Raw genomic sequence first — 18,947 nt, 5'->3', positions numbered from 1 at the left:
AGCGACTCTCGAGTTCCCTGACGAACTTCTGTCCTTTCGCATTCAATTGATTAACTGTTGCCCAGATTCAAGCAGACTTATCGAATATTTTAATATCAGGCAATTTTCCTTCACGAATATATTTTCTTTTCTGCAATGATATTCGTCAATATCGTTAAGCTACTGATACATGACGGTTCTGAAAAAAACGATAAGCACGCCACTAATATGTGAGATCATATGGTTCATGCTTAAAATCATCTGAGAAGTGAAGATGGCTGCGGAGTCAGTAAGTCGTGTGCGCCAAATCCATTGATTAAATAAATCCGAGATAAAATGCATTGCCTAGCTGTTCTCCGCACGATTTTCCGAATAGAAGAGACAAACTACGAATAAAGTTGTGGAACAGCAAGTGATGGGAAGATGGTGAGGGAGCACATTTGCCGCTGGTATGGGTTCTCAAACGCTGGAAATTTTGAGACAAGGCATCTGGGCGAGCCTGACAGGAGGCTGGTTTTACGATCCTCATCTCGACGTTTTTTCAAACACCTTTCATCTTTATGTTTGGCTTTTTTTGCTCTGTCTACCGTTTACCATATACCTTGTAAGTCAATTTATATATGCGTCATTTTTCCCATGTAAATTGTTCACCTCTGGACAAAATAGTGCTTACATAAACAATATACATTTTCATTCACATTCAGTGGTAGGACTGAGATATCTGTGAATTTTCAATGTCCATTTTAATAGAATAGTTATTAGAAACGAACTTTCTAATAAGAACAAATTTCTTTTGCATTTTCAATTTTTTCTTACAAGGTATTGTATCTCTTTCTTTTATTGTTCTAAAAGATTTGTTTTTTATTTCATAGTATTTTCCGTTAACGTTATATGTTTGGCTGACATATTGTTCTTTAATTGGAACAATTTTTGGTACCATAAAATGCATCAATCATGCACTTCATTGTGTGTATGATACAACTGAGTGCTTAGAAGAATCAAGTCAAACTGTCAGTCAACAGAGGTCAGAAAGCGAAAAAAGACGTACAGCACATAATAAATGCAGGGAACAATCGCAGGATGAAATAGATCAAGGAATAGAATTACAAGTTTTAAATGGTATATTGAATTATTTTCTTTTATATTTAAAGTTACTTTAAAATTTGCTGTATCATTATTGAAATGTTATATTTTGTTAGGAAAAACAGATACACCACCTGTAGAATGCTCATCGCGTAATTCTTTCATTGAATCAAATGCTCAGAATGTGGATGCAGATAGTATAACATCTGAATTTTGTCGATATAAAACTAGTTCAACCATAGATTTAAAAGTAGAAATTCACAGAAAAAATAGTTCTGAAAGTTCAGAGGACACAGAGATAGTTAAGGCAATGGAACCAATATTTGAAGGAGAATTAGTTCCTACAATGTATGGATTATGTTTAAGACATCCAATAACGGGTAATAGTTCTATAGTTTTCTTGATATGCATTCCAAAGTGCAAATTATTTTTTATATACTAATATTTATTTTGGGAAAATACAGGAAAAAAGTTAAAACGTCAAAAATGTGTTGTAATTGCTGATGAGGATCGACAAGGATCAAGGAAGTTGTGCAGGCATGCATCTGAAGAGTCGAGAAATCGTCGTTCCAAACAGGGTAGTCTAGGTGAAACAGGTTCTGAAAGTCAAATAAAACAAACAAATTCATTAGAATTGGAACATCATGGAGATGATTACCCTTATTGGAAATCTAATCAAAGTGTTCGACATCTCAATTCCAATTCAATTCATTTAATGATGAATGAGCATAGAGAAAGTTTAGAAATTATATCAAAAATGAGAAAAGAGGTAAACATGAAAAAACTTTTCCCTCTAAAAGAAGAAACGTTCAGATACAATAAATATTCGCGTATTACTTTTCTTAAGGTTATTATGAAAAAACGACATCAACAACTTATTCATCCGCAAAGTCTTGAAACGATTGGTGCTACTAGCAAGAACGTAAACACTACAGATGACAATAATTTACCTCTTCACCCTCAAAGTCTTGAAACAATCAATACTAAAAAGGTATGATTCTAATGTTAATAGGTATGCATTTAATATTGAATTAAAATACATATACGTATACATAAATATGTTAATCTTAAAGGTATTACCTCAAAATACATTAAAAAAAAATCAACTACAACTATTACCATATCTTAGTTATGGATCAGAAATAGTGCATCCTATAGCTGAACAAAGTGATGAACAATTTGCTAATGAAAATTCCGGGGGATTGAACCTTCGAGATTCCTATAGTCCACTACTTACTCGAAAAATTTCCGAGACTAATGCTACAACCAGTCGAGATAGAAGTCATAGTACTAGTCGATTCGAGGATAGATTTTCAAGGTAACTTCATGATTAATTAATAACAGTATTACATAGATAAAAAATTCTACCTTCAATATTGTACTATGTCTAGATTTAATGGAGATGGTGGTATAGATAATGATTCTGCAAACTCTCGTGATGCATTAATCGAAGAACCAAAGTCTGTTATCAAAAGAAGATATAGTAATGCAAGCCAAAGCAGTCATGAATTTTCGGATGGTGAAAGACTTAAAGAGAAGCAAGATAAATCGAAAACTACAGATGATCCATTAAATGTTGGGAGCATAGTTGGTATAGATCGATTGTTCGAAGGTGGCGATTGTACAATAGAACCACGGCCAAATAAAAGTAAGTTTCATTTCTGTAATTAATAATAGATAGACATTTTTTCGTCTAATTAATCAGGCATTTAATATGTCGGAAATATAAAGAAAATGTTTAAATGAAAATTATTTCATAGATTTACACAATAAAGAACCAGGTTCGTCTAGTACATCTAGCTCTGGTTCATCTAGTACAACGACATTAAGTATGGAAAACGAAGTGAAAAGAAAGTTACTCCCACCACTAGAAACAGATAACAAACGATATCAAGGTGCAATACCTAAACAAAGCCGTCCAAAAGCTGCAGTAGAAACCGTAGATGATAATGTTACAGCTTCAGAACAGACTCGACCAAAAGTTAAAGGAACAGTAAGGGTCAGAAGAAAAAAAGATAGAAGAAGAGAGGAAAGATTTGATAGATTGGATAGATTGGATAGATTCGAACAAGCTGGCGGTTCAAACAACGAGTTAAGTACACTTAGTCTTGCATCCTCTTTAGTAGCCAGACTATTAACTTCTGGCCAATGTAGTACTGCTTTTGAAACTCGTTTAAGTCGGTTTTTGAAAAATCGTCGATCACGAGCAAGGCTAATTCATTTGATACGATCAACCAGGAAGTCTCATCGTGGAACACGCGATAGAAATCGAGATGATAATGTTGAAGCCCTGCTCACAGCTTTACTTGGATTAATATCGAATGAAGAATGTCATTTAGTTGCCAACCATAGTGATATTTTGGACACAATTGTACCTTATTTTCGAGATGAGAATGGACGTTGGTTGGCTTGTGCATTTGATGAAAAAGGATCTGATGTTGCTACCACTACGCAAGTTTCCTCCGTCTATAAGAGTAAATTCTTGCAAGCTTTGTTGCGCCAGCAACTTGTCCAAGACCATGGGGATTCGGATCTCTCAGATTCGTTGAGCGATAGTTACAGCAGCTTATCTTCAAACTCTGACGGTTTAAGTGTTATAATCGACACACCGCCTGTTTTGTTTAGCCCAGAAAGCAATCAAACTAAAGCACAAAACTCGCTATCGTCGAATTTGGTCTCCTCGAACACCGGAAGTACTAATCAGTGTACAGTGGAAAATTCGGAACGAGACCAATTTCATCAAAATCCTAACAATTCTAATCAATGTGCAGTTGAAACTTTGGAACGAGATCAATTTCATCAGGACATAATATCACGTATAGAATCAATGACAGATAGAAATCGAAGATTACAAAATTTATTAGGATATTTTAATCTGAATCTTTATCCATCAGATTCTAATCGTCGAGTGCCTGTTTTAACATTACCAATGGATCAAGAAGCCCAAAATGCAATTTTATCATGGAATCGATTCATTGGCGGCTTAGATGGATCTGATTCTAAACCTAAACTAACTAGACATTATTATAAATGGAAAATTGGCAAATTACCGTATATAAAAATACGATTTGATCGTCTATTCTTATTGGCCTTATTAGATCGAAACTTAACAATTTTTGAGACGATCGTTTCAACGTTTTTGGCAGTCGCTGTTGCGGGATTGGGTCTTGTTATACTTCAACAAGGACTCTATCGCGACATATACGCTTTCATATTCTGTTTCGTAACTGCTGGATGTCAATATTCATTATTGAAATCAGTTCAGCCGGATGCTGCTTCTCCAACGCATGGATTTAATCGCATTATAGTATTTTCTAGACCTGTGTATTATATACTATGTTCAGGATTCGTGTTAATTTTTAACGAAACATTAAGAAATTTTAAAGCGTCTGAATTTCGAATATATGGTTTCAAAGTCACCGATTATGATGTTATATTGCAAATTCACAATATTTTATTAAATTTTCTATTGTGCTTTCCAATTGTGTTCTCTTTAGGATTATTTCCACAGATCAATACCTTTTTGATGTATCTTTGTGAACATATAGATATTCATTTATTTGGTGGGAATGCAACTACCAGTCTAGTCTCTTCAATATACTGTCTTTGCCGTAGTATCGTTACCGTTGTTATATTATACGGATTTGCGTACGGAGCACTCACGGAGCCTAAATCATCGCAACACATCTTATTCTCTATTTTCGTCGGTTTGTTAGTTGCTGTATCTTATCATTTAAGCCGATCGTCATCAGATCCTACCGTAATATGGGATATTGTTAAAACGAATTTGTGGCCACCAGATATTTACACAGAAGAGAAAGAAGCTAAAATTATTGAAAATACATCTTGTGCATATAATTTATCTACAACTTATAAAGAAGCGAAACTTAAAGCAGGAAGAAAGAAGCATGTCAGAATCAAAGTTGGCAAACAAACGTCAGACACAGAATTAGTCGATCCTTTGCCCGAGAAACTGAGAGAAACTGTCAACGCAAGATTGAAAAACGATTTGATAGTGTGCACAGTGATAGGTACGTTATCATTTGGAATCCATTGCTCGACTGTATTTACAGCGTTACAACCAGAACTAAATCCAGTCTTATGGGGTATTGCAAGCTGTCTTGGATTTCTGTTGCACTATATAGTACCGCAACTTCGAAAACAATTACCATGGCTGTGTTTGTCAAGACCAATACTACGTAGTCACGAATATAGCCAATATGAAGTTCGAAAACCAGTAAAAATAATGTGGTTTGAAAAGGCGTACGTTTGCCTTTGCTTCTTAGAAAGGAATGTTCTCTACCCGGTAGTGTTTCTAGGGGCACTTACCGAATGTTCATCAAAAATAGTGAACAAATTTGGAGAAAGCATTGGCGCGTTAATTATAGTAATATGTGGATTGAAATCATTGAGATCTGCATATTCTGATCCATCAACGCGTTATCTAGTATTGATCTTTGCTGTGCTGTTTTTTAAATTAGATTTTCAAGACCTCAGCGAAACATTTTTAGTGGACTATTTTGTCACAGGGATAGCATTTGCAAAGATATATGAATTACTGTTGAAAATACGATTTGTAGTTACGTATATCGCGCCTTGGCAAATTACTTGGGGCAGTGCGTTTCATGCATTTGCACAACCTTTCTCTGTACCACATTCTGCTATGCTCTTCTTACAAGCAGGCATTTCTGCACTTCTAAGTACTCCTCTGAATCCACTTTTAGGCAGTGCAATTTTTATATCGTCTTATGTGCGTCCCGTAAAATTTTGGGAACGAGATTACAAGACAAGAAGAGTGGATCATTCCAATACACGAATGTCATCACATTTAGATAGGAATCTGGGTGCAGATGACAATAATTTAAACTCCATCTTCTACGAACAATTGACCAGATCATTGCAACACAGTCTTTATGGAGATCTTGCTCTTGGTCGTTGGGGAAATGTGGAACAGGGTGACTGTTTTTTATTGGCGTCTGATGATTTAAACTGTCTAGTACACATTGTTCAATTAGGCAATGGATTAGTCACTTTTCAATTGAGAGGTCTTGAATTTAAGGGAACTTACTGTCAGCAAAGAGAAGTATGTATTCTATTTGCAAACATTAAACACTCTAAATTAAATTTATCATCTAACTTTGACATTATATTTTCGTTTCTTAGGTGGAAGCGATTTCCGAAGACATTGAGGATAGTGACACCTGTTGTTGTTGTCAAATAAGAGAATTTTCGAATGTGTTAAGAATAAATGCAGCTTTTAGTCAGCGTTGGCTGGCTTGGGAAGTAGCTAGTGCCAAATACGTTTTAGAGGGATACTCAATTTCGGACAATTCAGCTGTTTCTATGCTTCAAGTGTTTGAATTTCGTAAAGTATTAGTTACCTATTATGTTAAAAGCATTGTGTTCTATGCTGTGAAATCACCGAAGCTGAAATGTTGGCTGGAAAACTCTGATATTTCGGAGGCACTTAAAATAACTCTGGATAAAAATTTTGTTGACCTGGATCCTGTTTTCAATATGAACATTGATGAAGATTTCGACTTTCGAGCCAGCGGAATTACGAGAAGCAGTTTCTGCAATGTTTATTTGGATTGGATACAATATTGTGTTACAAAACAGGATAAGGTAATATTTTTTAACATATCAATTATTCCCTGACATTTATTCAGTACTACTATATTTTAATTCTTTCAGACATTAGATAGAACAAGGGATTCGCCATTAGTATCTTTGTGTCTTGCGTTAAGCCTTTTAGGAAGACGTGTTTTGGGTGCTGCCTCTCATAATACTGTATCTAACGTTGAATTTTTTCTATATGGACTGCATGCTCTTTTTAAAGGTATAGGATTATTTATTCACTAAAGTGGAATATTTAGAAAAGGTTTTAAACAACAGATCTATGTATTTCAGGAGATTTCCGTATAACATCAGTTCGAGATGAATGGGTATTACATGACGTGGATTTGCTACGAAGAGTCGTAGCGAAAGGTGTACGAATGGCGTTAAAACTACATCAAGATCATTTTACAAGTCCAGAACAGTACGTCGAAGCGTCTGCCCTTTACGATGCTATAGATAGTCATGATAAAAATCTCGTAATAAGTCATGAAGGAGACCCGCTTTGGAGAAACGCTGTTTTAAATGGCGCACCAAGTCTTCTGGCACTTAGGTACTTCGATATTATACCACGTTGTATATGTATCAAAATGTTGTTACAGTCACAGTTATCATTCTTTTCTTCGATTTATAGGCACGTACTCGATGACGGAATCGATGAATACAAGGTCATAATGCTTAATAAACGTTTTGTAAGCTTTCGAGTTATCAAAATGAATCGCGAATGCGTACGTGGCCTATGGGCTGGACAGCAACAAGAACTAGTATACTTAAGAAACAGAAATCCAGAAAGAGGCTCTATACAAAATGCAAAACAAGCTCTCAGAAATATAATAAATAGTTCTTGTGATCAACCGATTGGGTACCCGATTTATGTTTCGCCATTAACAACCAGTTACGCGGAGACTAATGAACAATTATGTTCTATAGTTGGAGGACCTTTGAGTCTCGGTGTAATTAAGAGCACCATATTAAAATTGTGGCAAAGGTATGACGTCCTATTACATTATACATTACTATAAACTGTCATTTGCTAAGAAATTTTGTGCATTACAAAATATACCGTTATCCAAAGTATTGTTTTCAGAATCAGGAGAAGATGCGGCCAAGGTTGTTCATCCGGTGGAACAGGATCTCAAGACGATGGAGGTTTTGGAAATGATGGAGTGTACGCAATGACTACCTACAATATTCATTCAGGTATTTATAATTAATGTCGTCTGTGTGATACTTCATATTCATTTACAATATATAAACATGATTTTTTATATAGGTTACGGTCAATCCTGTCATAATACATCTGGCTCACAGTCTATGGAATCTGGATGTCAAATTAGCGGATCAACCGGACGTGGCTCTTTAGGTAGAGGAAATACGGGATCTTTAAGTGAAAATAGAGGTTCATTAGCTTCGGTTGGCAAACCTACTAGTTCAACGCTTGCAAGTTTAGCTGGCCTCTTGAGTAACAGTGAAATTAAAGCTGAAACTAAGAGCGAGACAAATTTCTCCACTAAACTTGAAAAAGAAGAAGTTTTCCAAAGAGTTCGTGTAAGTAAGAAATAAGTTTGAAGATTAGTAAATGTGTTACTCCTTTCTTTCTAATTGTTTCTCTTATTATCAGATCATAGACCCTAATCAAGTGTACGACGCTATCAATTTAGGTCGTCGGATAGACGTTATTTGGCCTGACGAAAGAATGAGGCAACAAGGTGGTAGATCTGGATGGCAGCATTGGGTACCTGAGAGAGGTATGGAAGGATGTGTTGTACATTGTTGGTCACCTAATCATCGTGATCCTAATCGACGGTCTCACGTGGATAAAGTTATCTTGCTTGTAAAAATTGATGATAAATACGTTCCGATAGCGGAACAAGGAGTACGAGACTTAGGAGCTGAAGTGTGATGATGTATTTTTAAACACTTTTTGTGGTAATAACATTCTGACGATTTTCGTATAGTTATCTGTCGAATCATGCACAGCGAATATTGATATGAATGCATTAAAAACGAAAAATTCATTCCAACCGTAAATCGATAAATACGAATTTACGATAAAAACTATTCTTTGAAATTGTATATAGGAAAAAAGTCGACAAAATTTGAAACTAGTTTCTTAATTCCATTATATAATATATAGCAGAAAAATACTCTTCACTATAAAACATGTTAAAGATTTTCATTCGCTCAATGTTTCCTTTTTCATTCATTCATTTCTGCATTGTTCTGTCGTCACATTAATTAATTGGTAAATAGTTTTCTCAACAAGTTTTCAAATATAAACTTTAGCTAGTACTTTATCATTTATAATTATGATACAAATGTTAAATATTTAAATATTTACTGAGAAAACTAATACCAATCGCCAAGTTACTCAATGCAAAGTAAATTGTATCATGTTGTATTATATTACGTATCATATAACTGTTAGATGGTTTACTAGCTTTGAAAACTAGATGTTACTTGTTGTTTAAAAATTAAATTATTGTTTTACGTTCAAATTTCACTAATTTACTGCATAAAAATGATATACATTGTATTGATAACTATGAAACCTAAGAAGTACAAAAACTACATCACGTATACCCGTATCAATATCGTAAATCTTCAGAAGGGAATTAGATCATAAGTACACAAATTGTTATAAGCTTTCATAAATTATATATTATTTATCAGAAAAAGAGATAAATATTTTATGACGTTATTATTGTAGAATATGTCCGACAACAAGTAACATCAGTAGAAATTTGTATATAATGTCATCCGTGTTTTTCTACATTTTGTTACATTTTTTTTAAACTACTCGATATAGATAAGTTGTAAATACGCGTAATATTTCTGCAAGATCGAAGCGTCCAAACGTATTTACTGAACGTGTAATTTTGTGGGGCCATAAAATCGCCTCTACACAACATATCGGTGCATTAATAGTGCTGTCATGTAAAATTTAAAGAATTTGATTTGTGTGACTTCACAGAAGCTAAAAAATATTAAAATAATGAAATAGTATCATGGTCCAAAACTGAATGGCCACGTTAAAGAGTATCACACGTAAACGCACTACAATATTTCTCTAAAATAGAAGGAAAATAAATTAATTTTAATGTTTCTATTATAGAGAAATTTGTTATAACAACTTTTCTTAGTTTTGTAAATACGTAAATTCATTTAAGTTAATTCTCAATTTGTTTTGCTGCAACTGTTGAAAATGATTTTAAACATATGTACTGGTTATTCAAATAGTAAGAAAAATAAGGTTGCTTGCTAAAATATAAATACTTCCTCACGCTTAAGATTAAATCAAGGAGAATGAAATGTGGTTAATGTAAAAAATGAACAATTTTGCAAGTAACCAAGGAATCACAGCATTGCCTTATCATGGTGTCTCTTGAAAACACCTGACTGATCAAGATTTTAGCTAGTCCTTTAATTGTTGGTATACATTTATGTATTGCTTGCTGCCAGGGGACAAACCATCTCTCACCAGGGAATACATGGATTTAATAATCTTTACTATATCTCTGGCCTAGTATCTGTAATCACAGTACTTTCATACATAGATTGTACAGAATTGTTTTATGATCCACAATAAACATGAAACTAAAAGTCATATTCAATAACAATTTGTTTATAATCCCTACAGTAATCATAGTTCAATATCTTAATTTTATATTGCGCAATCTGTTGTAAAAGTGAATTTTATTGAAATTTAATCAAATTAATCTCATTCACTGTATTCCAGTAAGACATATTTGAGTAGAAATAATTACTATGCAAAAAAAGCGAGTACCTTGAAATAAACTTCAGTTTTAATATTAGGATTAGTTTCATAAGTACATCTAGTATGAAAATGTCATAGATTAAAACGGCCGTTAATCTTAACTATTACAATGTACTGTACTATGTAATATACAATCACTTTAAAGAATCATTTTATAATCATGTTATAATATTATTGACACATACAATACATTACCAAAAGTTTGTAAAATAATTAACAAGTTATTATAACAAGTATAAATAATAAATGAAAATATGTTATCTTTTTAGAAACAATATTTTCTATTTTCTGATTTCTACATCACCCTAACAGTCATTTGACTTAAATTTTTTTTAGTTGGTCATTTTAAGTCATGACCTTGTTTATACAGATTTCTATGGTGTTTGAAATTGGATGTAATTTTTTGAGATACCTAAATCTTTCACATATTTTCTTCACATCAGGATACTGAGTATTAGAGTAGACACAGTAATATGCACATGCATTCTAAATTTCTTTTTTACCACCCTCAGTATTTAAGGGTGGATTATGAGTAAGTTTGTGTATTAAATTTTCTATCATATCCATATCGACTAAACCTACAAATTTATCAACAACTAATCCACTTGAAATTGCTATAATAGCTGGTACTGCTTTTACTTCAAAGATGTGTACTAATTCTGGATTTGATTCAAGATCTACAATAGCAAGGTCTAACTTATCCATTGGTTCTATGAGATCTATTAATCTAGGTGTCAGTATTTTACAAGGATCACACCATTCTGCATGAAAATTTACAATGACAGGTACTGAGCTATTCATTACCTTACTAACAAATTCACTATTATTGTTTATTTCAAATCGTTTATTCTTCTGACGGGATAAAGACACACCCCGAACCAACATTGATGAAAGCTTAGTAGTATTGCGCAGCATTTTCTACTGTTATATACACTGTCTACTTGAGCAATAGAAATTGATTACTTGGAAATGAAATTGTAACACTTTTTACCAAGCAACATGCATAATCACTAGGAAGTAGTAGTTGCCAATACTATATATGAATATTCCTATTTGATCAGTGCATTCTGAAAGGTATATTGAAATAAGAAACATTAATTCCTTTGATACATTGTTTGTGCATGTGAAAATTGAAATAGAAAATACTTACTACAAATATCTAAAAAACCCAGTTAGTTATTTGTACTGGTCTCACAGATTCAGTTAATGAAAATTTAATGTATCCTATTAAGCTGATAATAGAGGATACAATCAATAATATGAGTAGCAGAATACGCCAGATAAATAGGTGATCATATATCTGTAAAAAAAAATATTCTTTTTATACATGGCACTACTAGTTTTTCTTAAGCAACTAATATTAATATTGTTTACTATGCAAAAACTATACAAGTATCAATATATATATACTATATATATATTAGTTCTGTGTTATTAAATAATAATTTGCATACCTTCTTCTCATTGGAAGTAGGTTTTTCTGATGCCCTTGGCAAGGCTATTAAAATAATGGTACATATGCTAACAATGATTATAGCAATAATGCCAACTTTTTTTTCAACCCGCAAAGAGATAACAAATGCAAGTAAAGCAAAACCCCACAGAATTAAAATAAGGAACAGTCCTATCCCAACTCCAAATATCAAATTAGTCATACCACTAAAATGAAGAATTTATGTAAATATTTATCTTCTAGTGTTTATTTACCATATCTTATATTTAAGATATTTTACTATCTGGTCGAAAAAATAGAATGTACGTGTTTAGTATGAAAAGAAAATGATAAACAACTTGGCAAGATAAAAGACAAGTGTTCAAATAATTGTATTTATCAATAAATTATAAGTCATTGAAATTTTATTTCATCCATTATGTAAATTTGCTATTATAATAAAGTACATACATATATTTCAACAGTAGAATCTATTCAATCTACACAAAACACGTTACATTATACATTTTTGTTTTTAATTTTCAAGTTTTCATAGAACACTATTTAATTTGGTATAATGTATTCGAAAATCAATCTTCACACAAAATACTACACAAAATTACGCTACCTTTTACTCATAAATTGTTGTAAACTACTTTAACACATATCGACTATAATGCAGTAGAAAGATTAAAACACGATTAATGTCTTTTGATCTTGCCGACAGAGGGCTATTAAGAAGACCTTCATTCTCAAAAGTCTTTGATGCTATGTCAAACAAAACGTAGGAATATTCATTTTGTTTCTATAAAGAAAAACATTTTATTCCCTGCAAAGTGAAGGGAGCAGTTATTGTTCAAAATTAAACGTATTTTCGATGGAACGTTGGGATTTATAGTAAGAACAGTGTATGTAGTTAAGTTTTAGCATTTGTTATTTTTTGAACTATAATTGAGAATTATTTATTGAAGAAAAACATGAAACTATGGCCTCAAATTATACTGGAATGGGTAAGTAATAAAATGATGTCCACATAATAATAATAAACATAAACAGCCTCATCATCATGAAATGTCTCATCATCACTCCAAAACAAATAATAATTAATATAATGCATAAGTATTTAACTTCATTATAGATATTTAAAATAAAGTGTGTATGTAATTGCAAAATGTTTTAAGTTTTAATGAATACATTCTCTAATTTATATTGAAGTATACTGTATAGTAATTAATATTTTCAGCTTAATTGCCTGGACATTTTAGAAAAAAACATTACAGATTTAAAAGAATTAGAAGATGAAAAGATTTATACAAAGTTAATTGAATTACTGTAAGTAGTTTATTATTTTTATATGTAAGTAGATGAATTTGTAGATATAAATCATTTTTATAAATTTACTTCAATATATGTTTCATTTTGTAGTCCACAGAAAGATGATAGAGAAATTCCAACTACAGGGAATATTGTTAAACACTTTTTACAAGGTAAATAAACACATAACAAATATTTGTTATGGATGATTACTAAATTAAAATAATGTTTTGCAGATAAATATCCCAAATTTAAGTTTATCGATGCACCTTTGGAAGAAGTGCAACATATCTACATTGCATCATTATTTCTGTTGCATGCATCTCAAGAAACCATATTCCATCATGCAATGTGTAACAAATTACAACATGAAACTCAAATCAAAATTAAGACATATCTTGAGATACTCATTCCTCATGGAAAAGACATAGATAAAGAGCTTCTGAATAGAACTATCATACAATTAGAAGAGGATACACCAAAGACGCCTGTAACACCAAGAACGCAAAGTCTGAGGGATTTTTTTCAATCTCCTGCTTCAAAGTCCACTCAAGGCTGCAAGCTTTTGAGTGAAAGAAGTCTTGAATTAAGGAAATTAAGAACTGAATTGGAAGTGGAGAGATTTGAAAAAATTGATTTGCAAGAAGATTTAAGAATCCAGCAAAATAAGATTCAAAATTTACAGAAAAAATTAGAAGAGAAAACTGCAGAAATAAAAGCTTTAAAAGAGGAAAAACTGAAACCAAGAACTCCACAGTCTTGTAAAAAGAATAAAAATACTGTAAAGGGTGAACAGCATTATAGGAAGGAAATAGATTATTTAGAAGATCAATTGGCAAAAAAACAATGTGAAATAGATGAACTTGAGATAGATAATGAGTCCTTATTAAAACAATTAAAGTGTATGGAAAAGCAACACGTATATTATAAAGAAAAACTAGACAATATTGAGAAGTCGTATGAAAATTTGCAAATTCAGGGAGAAGTTAAGGACAGAGAGCTGGTAAATCTTAAACTGACTAATGAGGAATTGCGCACTCACTTAAAAGAACTTTGTAAAACAGATTTTGACGATCAAAGTTTTGAAATAGATGGAATAGCACCCTTAAATGTAACTCTGTCACCTTTAAATAATAGTGAAGCCTTAAGTTCTGTAATTGATATTCAGCTACAGGAAGCAAAAGAAGAGATTGTCTCATTGAAAACTCAACTTGATATTGTAAAGAAGAAATTGGATTCTACAAGTCAAGAATTTGAATATACAAAGACATCTTTAATTAAAAAAAATAAAAATTTTGAAGAATCATATAATTCCCAGAGAGAATTATTGTTACAAGCTGAAGAATCTAAAACTATTTTAAGTACTGAAGTATTAACTCTAAAAGAAGCAATAAAGAATGTAGAACAATCATTGCACAACGAAAATGAAAATAATTTAAAATTAGAAACAGCACTTAGAGAAGCGAAGTTGCAGTTACAAGAAAACATTAAACATATTCAAGATTTGTCTCATCAGAATAATTTATATAAAACTTCTATTGATAAGATTAATATTAATTTGAAAGATATTATATGTTGTGACGTGGAAAACATTGAACATAATGATTTACAGAGTGCAACAACTTTACAACTTGTGGAACATCTTCAAATTCAGAAACAAACTATGGAAGCAGACTTACACTCACTTAAGAAAAAAATGAGTGAAAAAGATTCGCTGTTATACTCTTCTAAACTGTGTATAAAAAATTTGGAAAAACATTTTCGTGTTTTTTTTACAGAATTTCATTTGACAAAAAAAGATGTATTCAATCAACTAAATGAATGTCAAAAACATAACAAAGAAACCATCAAAAACATTTTAAACCTTTACAAAAAAGTATATAATGATTTGATTGAAGAACGACGTAATAGGGAAAAAGTTGAAGATAAACTTGTTGATAATAAGAAAGAATTAAAAGATTGCCAAAATCTAAACACCACATTAGAGAACAATTTAACAAAAAATAAACAAATGATATATAATTTAGAAAAAGAATTAATAAATACTAAAGAAAAATTCACGGAATCTGTACAAAAAATAGAGAAACTTGAAGAAACAAAGGCCACATTGGAGAAAGATTATACAAATCTTAAATCTCAACATGAAAATATTCTACTTGATTTAAATGATGTTAAGGATAAACTTAAATTATCTCAGCAAGACGTATCTAATTTGTCAGATCAATTAAAATTCAGAAATGAGAAGATTGGAAATTTAATTACAGAAATCGCTTCCTTGAAATTGGAGAAAGAACATGTCACTCATTTACAATTAGAAGGAGAATCTAAAATGAAAAACTTTCTCAAAGAATTAGAAACAAAATTACTAGAAAAGCAACGATGTGTGGATCAATTAAATATAGAGGTAAAGTTGAAACAAGAAACACTAGATTTTGTACAGAATAAAATCGAGACGTTATCGAGAGAAACGACTGTTTCTGAAATGAAGATGAAAGAGGTAATTATGAATCTTCAAGAAGTAAGAACTAATCAAGATGCAGTCTTAAAGACTCAAGAGAAAGCTTTAAAGGAAAAGGATCTACTAATACAGCAGTTGCAAACAGAATTTGATAACTCAAAAGATACACTTAATAAACAACTTCAAGAAGAGAAAATATTAAGTAAAAACCTACAAAGTTCGAACTCTGAGCTACAAATTGAATCATACAAACAAATGAAAACTATAGAAGAATTACAAGAAATGTTAAAGAAAGAAAGATGTGAACTTAGTAGAAATAAAGAATACTCTAAAACTGAAGAAATAAAAAAATTAGAGATTGCACGTATTTGTGAGAAACTAAACCATACAACAAATAAATTGAAATTGACAATGCTGGAAGTAAGTCCAAAAGATGAAAATTTGTATACTGATGTTAAGCAGAATGCAATATTTGCGGACAACGATGATAAATTTATGAGTATTTTAAATATTGTAGGGAATTCCATGACTGAAATACACGCTTCACGGAAATTGATTTTATATCTATTTAAGACAAACATAAGTTTAAATGAAACTCTGGAAAATCATAAAACAATTGTGGACAACTATGTAACAAAATGTGAAAAAGTAAAATTACTGCAGAATGAATTAGAAGAGCTTAAAAATATAAAAGAAAACCATATACATTATTTAAATAATCTTATCAAAGGTAAGGAATCGCTAAGAGATTCATTGCAAAACATTATAAACTCAAGAGAAGATTTAGACATATCCTTGAATGAATTAAAACAGAAATGGGATAAATTAGTGACAAAATCCCAAACTATTTTTGCAATGGATAAATCGGTATGTGATGAATTGAAACACATACAAGCCAAAAAAACATACCTTGAGAATGCTTTTTCAAAATACAATTCATACCATTTACAAAACATAAAACCTATGCAAACTATTTTGTGGCAGAAGTTTTTATGGACTGAAGAAAAACTGAAGAATATTTACTTAAATGCAATAAATAATAATCAATGTTTGGACCTACTTTTAGAAACTTTCGTAGATGAAAAGACAGTCATTGAAGAAGAATTACAAAAGAATACGTTATTGAAAGAAGATATTATTAAGTCTCAAAATGAAGTAGATGAATTTTCTACCTTAATTACTTCTTTTGAGATTAATTTCAATTCAGATGAAAAAAGATTCCAATCTAAAGTAGAAAAGAAATTACAGTTACAGATCAATGAGCTCGTGGAAGAGAAAAATAATTTAGAAAGCAAGTTAGAGTGTGCACATTTAAAAAATACAAAATTAGAAAGTAATATGAGCGAACTTAAGAACAAGATAAAAGAATTAGAAGCAGTTTCATTGAAACAAGTAGAAAATTTAAAAAAACAAGTAGCAGAATTGGAGGAAGAAAACTTAAAATTACAGGGAGAAAGGAATGAATTAAGCAAGCGGCCAACGAAAGAAGACGTCGATAATCAATTAAAAGATATTCACGATAAATATAAAATTAAATTAGATGAAATTAAACAGAATATGGTAGGCATATTAATATGTTTTATTTTTGTAATCATTGTGATCCGCTTATTCCTGTAACACATATTACAGAAAACAGCATACAATGAACAGATAACAAAGCTAAACAAAGAACAAGAGCAATGCGTACAGAAAGAATGGGAGTCACTGCAAAAAAAGATGGAGCTACAATGTCGGAAACAAGCAGATGAACTAAGCACATATAAGGCACATGTTGCTGACATGAGTTCACAAATTTGGAATATAGGAGAGAAACTTTTAAACGAACGACAAGAAAAAGAAAGATTGCAGAAAGAGTTGAATGAATTAAAAATTAAATATCACATTTTGGATCAACAAATAGTTTCTGCCATAGAACACAGAAGCTCCAAGTAAGTTTAATTTTATTATAATAAATAATAATTCAAAGTTGTCTTCCTAATCCTTCATAGATATTCAAAACCTTCATTTAGATATGAAAGAAGAGATTTACTGTCAGGTGAAAATAAAGAAGAAGTTTTACACAAAGTTGCAGTAATACAGGAGAAAACTACATACGAAAGAAGGTGCAGTATTAAAAGTATACAAAGAATGGGTAATGTATTTAATGCAGAAGACGAAGAAGGAGAGGTTTTCAATAATACTTATTTAGGTAAATAAAATTCATCTATTGGGTATAGATAGAATTATAAAATTATATCAGGTAAACATAAAATTAAATATTTAGAAAATATAATGATATCAACCAAATTTGTTAGCTGACATGAAAGATGGCCATACCTCATTTAATACCGACACAGATCGTGTCTCTATTTTGCAAAAAAGAAATGCTCTCTGCAAGCCACATTTAAAATCTTCTTATCCTGCTGAAATGCAGTTTCATCCTCTACCATTTACAGAAGATGAAATAAAAGTGAGTAACTTTTATAGATTAAATACTTCGTGCTCGTATTTTTAACACATACAATTTTAAATTTAATCATAGTCGGGTGCACCATCAGACGAAATGTTTAATGACAGCTTAAGTCAGAGTCTGCTTCCTGAACAAAAAATCAAAAAGAGGGATAGAACTCAAGTAAGTATTCTAAATTCATAGAGACAAAATTAATATTTCTACTTAAATTTTCTGTTCCACAATCTACTTATTATAGACCTCGTATAAGAAATATGATCCTCCAACTCCGAGTAAGAATGGAGGAAGATTGTCGTTGCAAGTAAGTTCTGAATGATATTTACATATTTAATGTATTATACTATTAGATCTACACATGTTCAGACATGTTTCAATATTTTAATACTTCATATTGTTTTTTAAATTTGAAGAATAATGAACTGAGAAGTCCGAACTCGAGAATATTAAGAGAAAGAAATAAGGACAGAACAACTGCTACACCACGTACACTGAGAAATCTATTCAGTTCAAAACGACAAGATGAAGTAAGTATAAAGAAAATTAGCTACTTATATTATATATTTTATAACTTTTATATATACTAATAAAAATATAAAATTGTACATAATATTACTTTAATAGAATGTTATAGTTACACCAAAAGGTCGTAGAAGAAGCAGTATTCTTCGTAAATATCGTAAAAATGACAGATGAAAATAATTACGTACGTAACTCGAAATATTTAATAATGATATTAACTAGATAGCGATAAATGTATTGTTTAATGCTTTGTGCATCGAATTGTACAAATACGAGTTGTACAGTTAAAAAGTTAAAGCTATAATATTTTTAATAGTGC

General features: G+C 31.3%; 4 protein-coding genes across 8 annotated transcripts; 2 read left to right on the top strand and 2 right to left on the bottom strand.

Annotated features, from left to right (window-relative positions):
- The first annotated feature begins 282 nt into the window (after positions 1–282).
- On the top strand, positions 283–10,052 carry Pcx (pecanex). Of its 5 annotated transcripts, none has more exons than XM_076386571.1 (15): positions 283–583; positions 852–1,098; positions 1,179–1,442; positions 1,527–1,831; positions 1,910–2,053; positions 2,136–2,380; positions 2,454–2,710; positions 2,823–6,145; positions 6,226–6,687; positions 6,757–6,901; positions 6,973–7,231; positions 7,313–7,666; positions 7,754–7,878; positions 7,952–8,226; positions 8,300–10,052. In XM_076386571.1, exons 1-15 carry the CDS (start codon positions 431–433, stop codon positions 8,579–8,581), a joined length of 6,840 nt encoding a protein of 2,279 aa, XP_076242686.1. In that variant the 5' UTR covers positions 283–430; the 3' UTR covers positions 8,582–10,052. The 5 variants fall into 5 exon arrangements, with proteins under 5 accessions (XP_076242686.1, XP_076242689.1, XP_076242685.1 ...); XM_076386574.1 differs by having other exon boundaries at positions 1,527–2,053; positions 2,823–5,093; positions 5,787–6,145; XM_076386570.1 differs by having other exon boundaries at positions 1,527–2,053; positions 7,766–7,878.
- A 143-nt stretch (positions 10,053–10,195) lies between these two features.
- Positions 10,196–11,517, bottom strand: LOC143184380 (thioredoxin, mitochondrial). The gene has a single exon (XM_076386575.1). It carries the CDS (start codon positions 11,369–11,371, stop codon positions 10,943–10,945), a length of 429 nt encoding a protein of 142 aa, XP_076242690.1. The 5' UTR covers positions 11,372–11,517; the 3' UTR covers positions 10,196–10,942.
- On the bottom strand, positions 11,388–12,601 carry LOC143184381 (uncharacterized). The gene is made up of 4 exons (XM_076386576.1): positions 12,517–12,601; positions 11,911–12,115; positions 11,607–11,756; positions 11,388–11,523 (listed from the first exon to the last, which is right to left on the bottom strand). The coding sequence occupies exons 1-3, from the start codon at positions 12,525–12,527 to the stop codon at positions 11,616–11,618; spliced, it is 357 nt and encodes a 118-aa protein (XP_076242691.1). The 5' UTR covers positions 12,528–12,601; the 3' UTR covers positions 11,388–11,523; positions 11,607–11,615.
- A 264-nt stretch (positions 12,602–12,865) lies between these two features.
- Mud (mushroom body defect) lies at positions 12,866–18,927 on the top strand. The gene is made up of 11 exons (XM_076387883.1): positions 12,866–12,898; positions 13,132–13,220; positions 13,314–13,375; positions 13,439–17,220; positions 17,290–17,588; positions 17,670–17,848; positions 17,955–18,109; positions 18,182–18,271; positions 18,348–18,410; positions 18,520–18,633; positions 18,731–18,927. The coding sequence occupies exons 1-11, from the start codon at positions 12,866–12,868 to the stop codon at positions 18,800–18,802; spliced, it is 4,938 nt and encodes a 1,645-aa protein (XP_076243998.1). The 3' UTR covers positions 18,803–18,927.
- Positions 18,928–18,947: the final 20 nt, after the last annotated feature.

This window comes from Calliopsis andreniformis, chromosome 10 (assembly GCF_051401765.1).
Source record: "Calliopsis andreniformis isolate RMS-2024a chromosome 10, iyCalAndr_principal, whole genome shotgun sequence".
NCBI lineage: Eukaryota > Metazoa > Arthropoda > Insecta > Hymenoptera > Andrenidae > Calliopsis > Calliopsis andreniformis.
The sequence above is the reverse complement of the archived record's forward strand: the minus strand, read 5'-3'. Positions and strand labels throughout refer to the sequence as shown.

Excerpts from the sequence above, each read along its gene's own strand:
- LOC143184381 (XM_076386576.1), bottom strand. Across the intron at positions 11,757-11,910 it reads CTACTTCCAATGAGAAGAAG|ATATATGATCACCTATTTAT; the intron begins GTATGCAAATTA and ends TTTTTTTTACAG.
- Mud (XM_076387883.1), top strand. The coding sequence starts at position 12,866 with ATGAAACTATGGCCTCAAATTATACTGGAATGG. Across the intron at positions 17,589-17,669 it reads ATAGAACACAGAAGCTCCAA|ATATGAAAGAAGAGATTTAC; the intron begins GTAAGTTTAATT and ends ACCTTCATTTAG. Across the intron at positions 18,272-18,347 it reads AAAAGAGGGATAGAACTCAA|ACCTCGTATAAGAAATATGA; the intron begins GTAAGTATTCTA and ends TACTTATTATAG.
- Pcx (XM_076386569.1), top strand. The coding sequence starts at position 431 with ATGGGTTCTCAAACGCTGGAAATTTTGAGACAAGGCATCTGGGCGAGC. Across the intron at positions 2,054-2,135 it reads AAACAATCAATACTAAAAAG|GTATTACCTCAAAATACATT; the intron begins GTATGATTCTAA and ends TTAATCTTAAAG. Across the intron at positions 7,879-7,951 it reads TACCTACAATATTCATTCAG|GTTACGGTCAATCCTGTCAT; the intron begins GTATTTATAATT and ends TTTTTTATATAG.
- LOC143184380 (XM_076386575.1), bottom strand. The coding sequence starts at position 11,371 with ATGCTGCGCAATACTACTAAGCTTTCATCAATGTTGGTTCGGGGTGTG.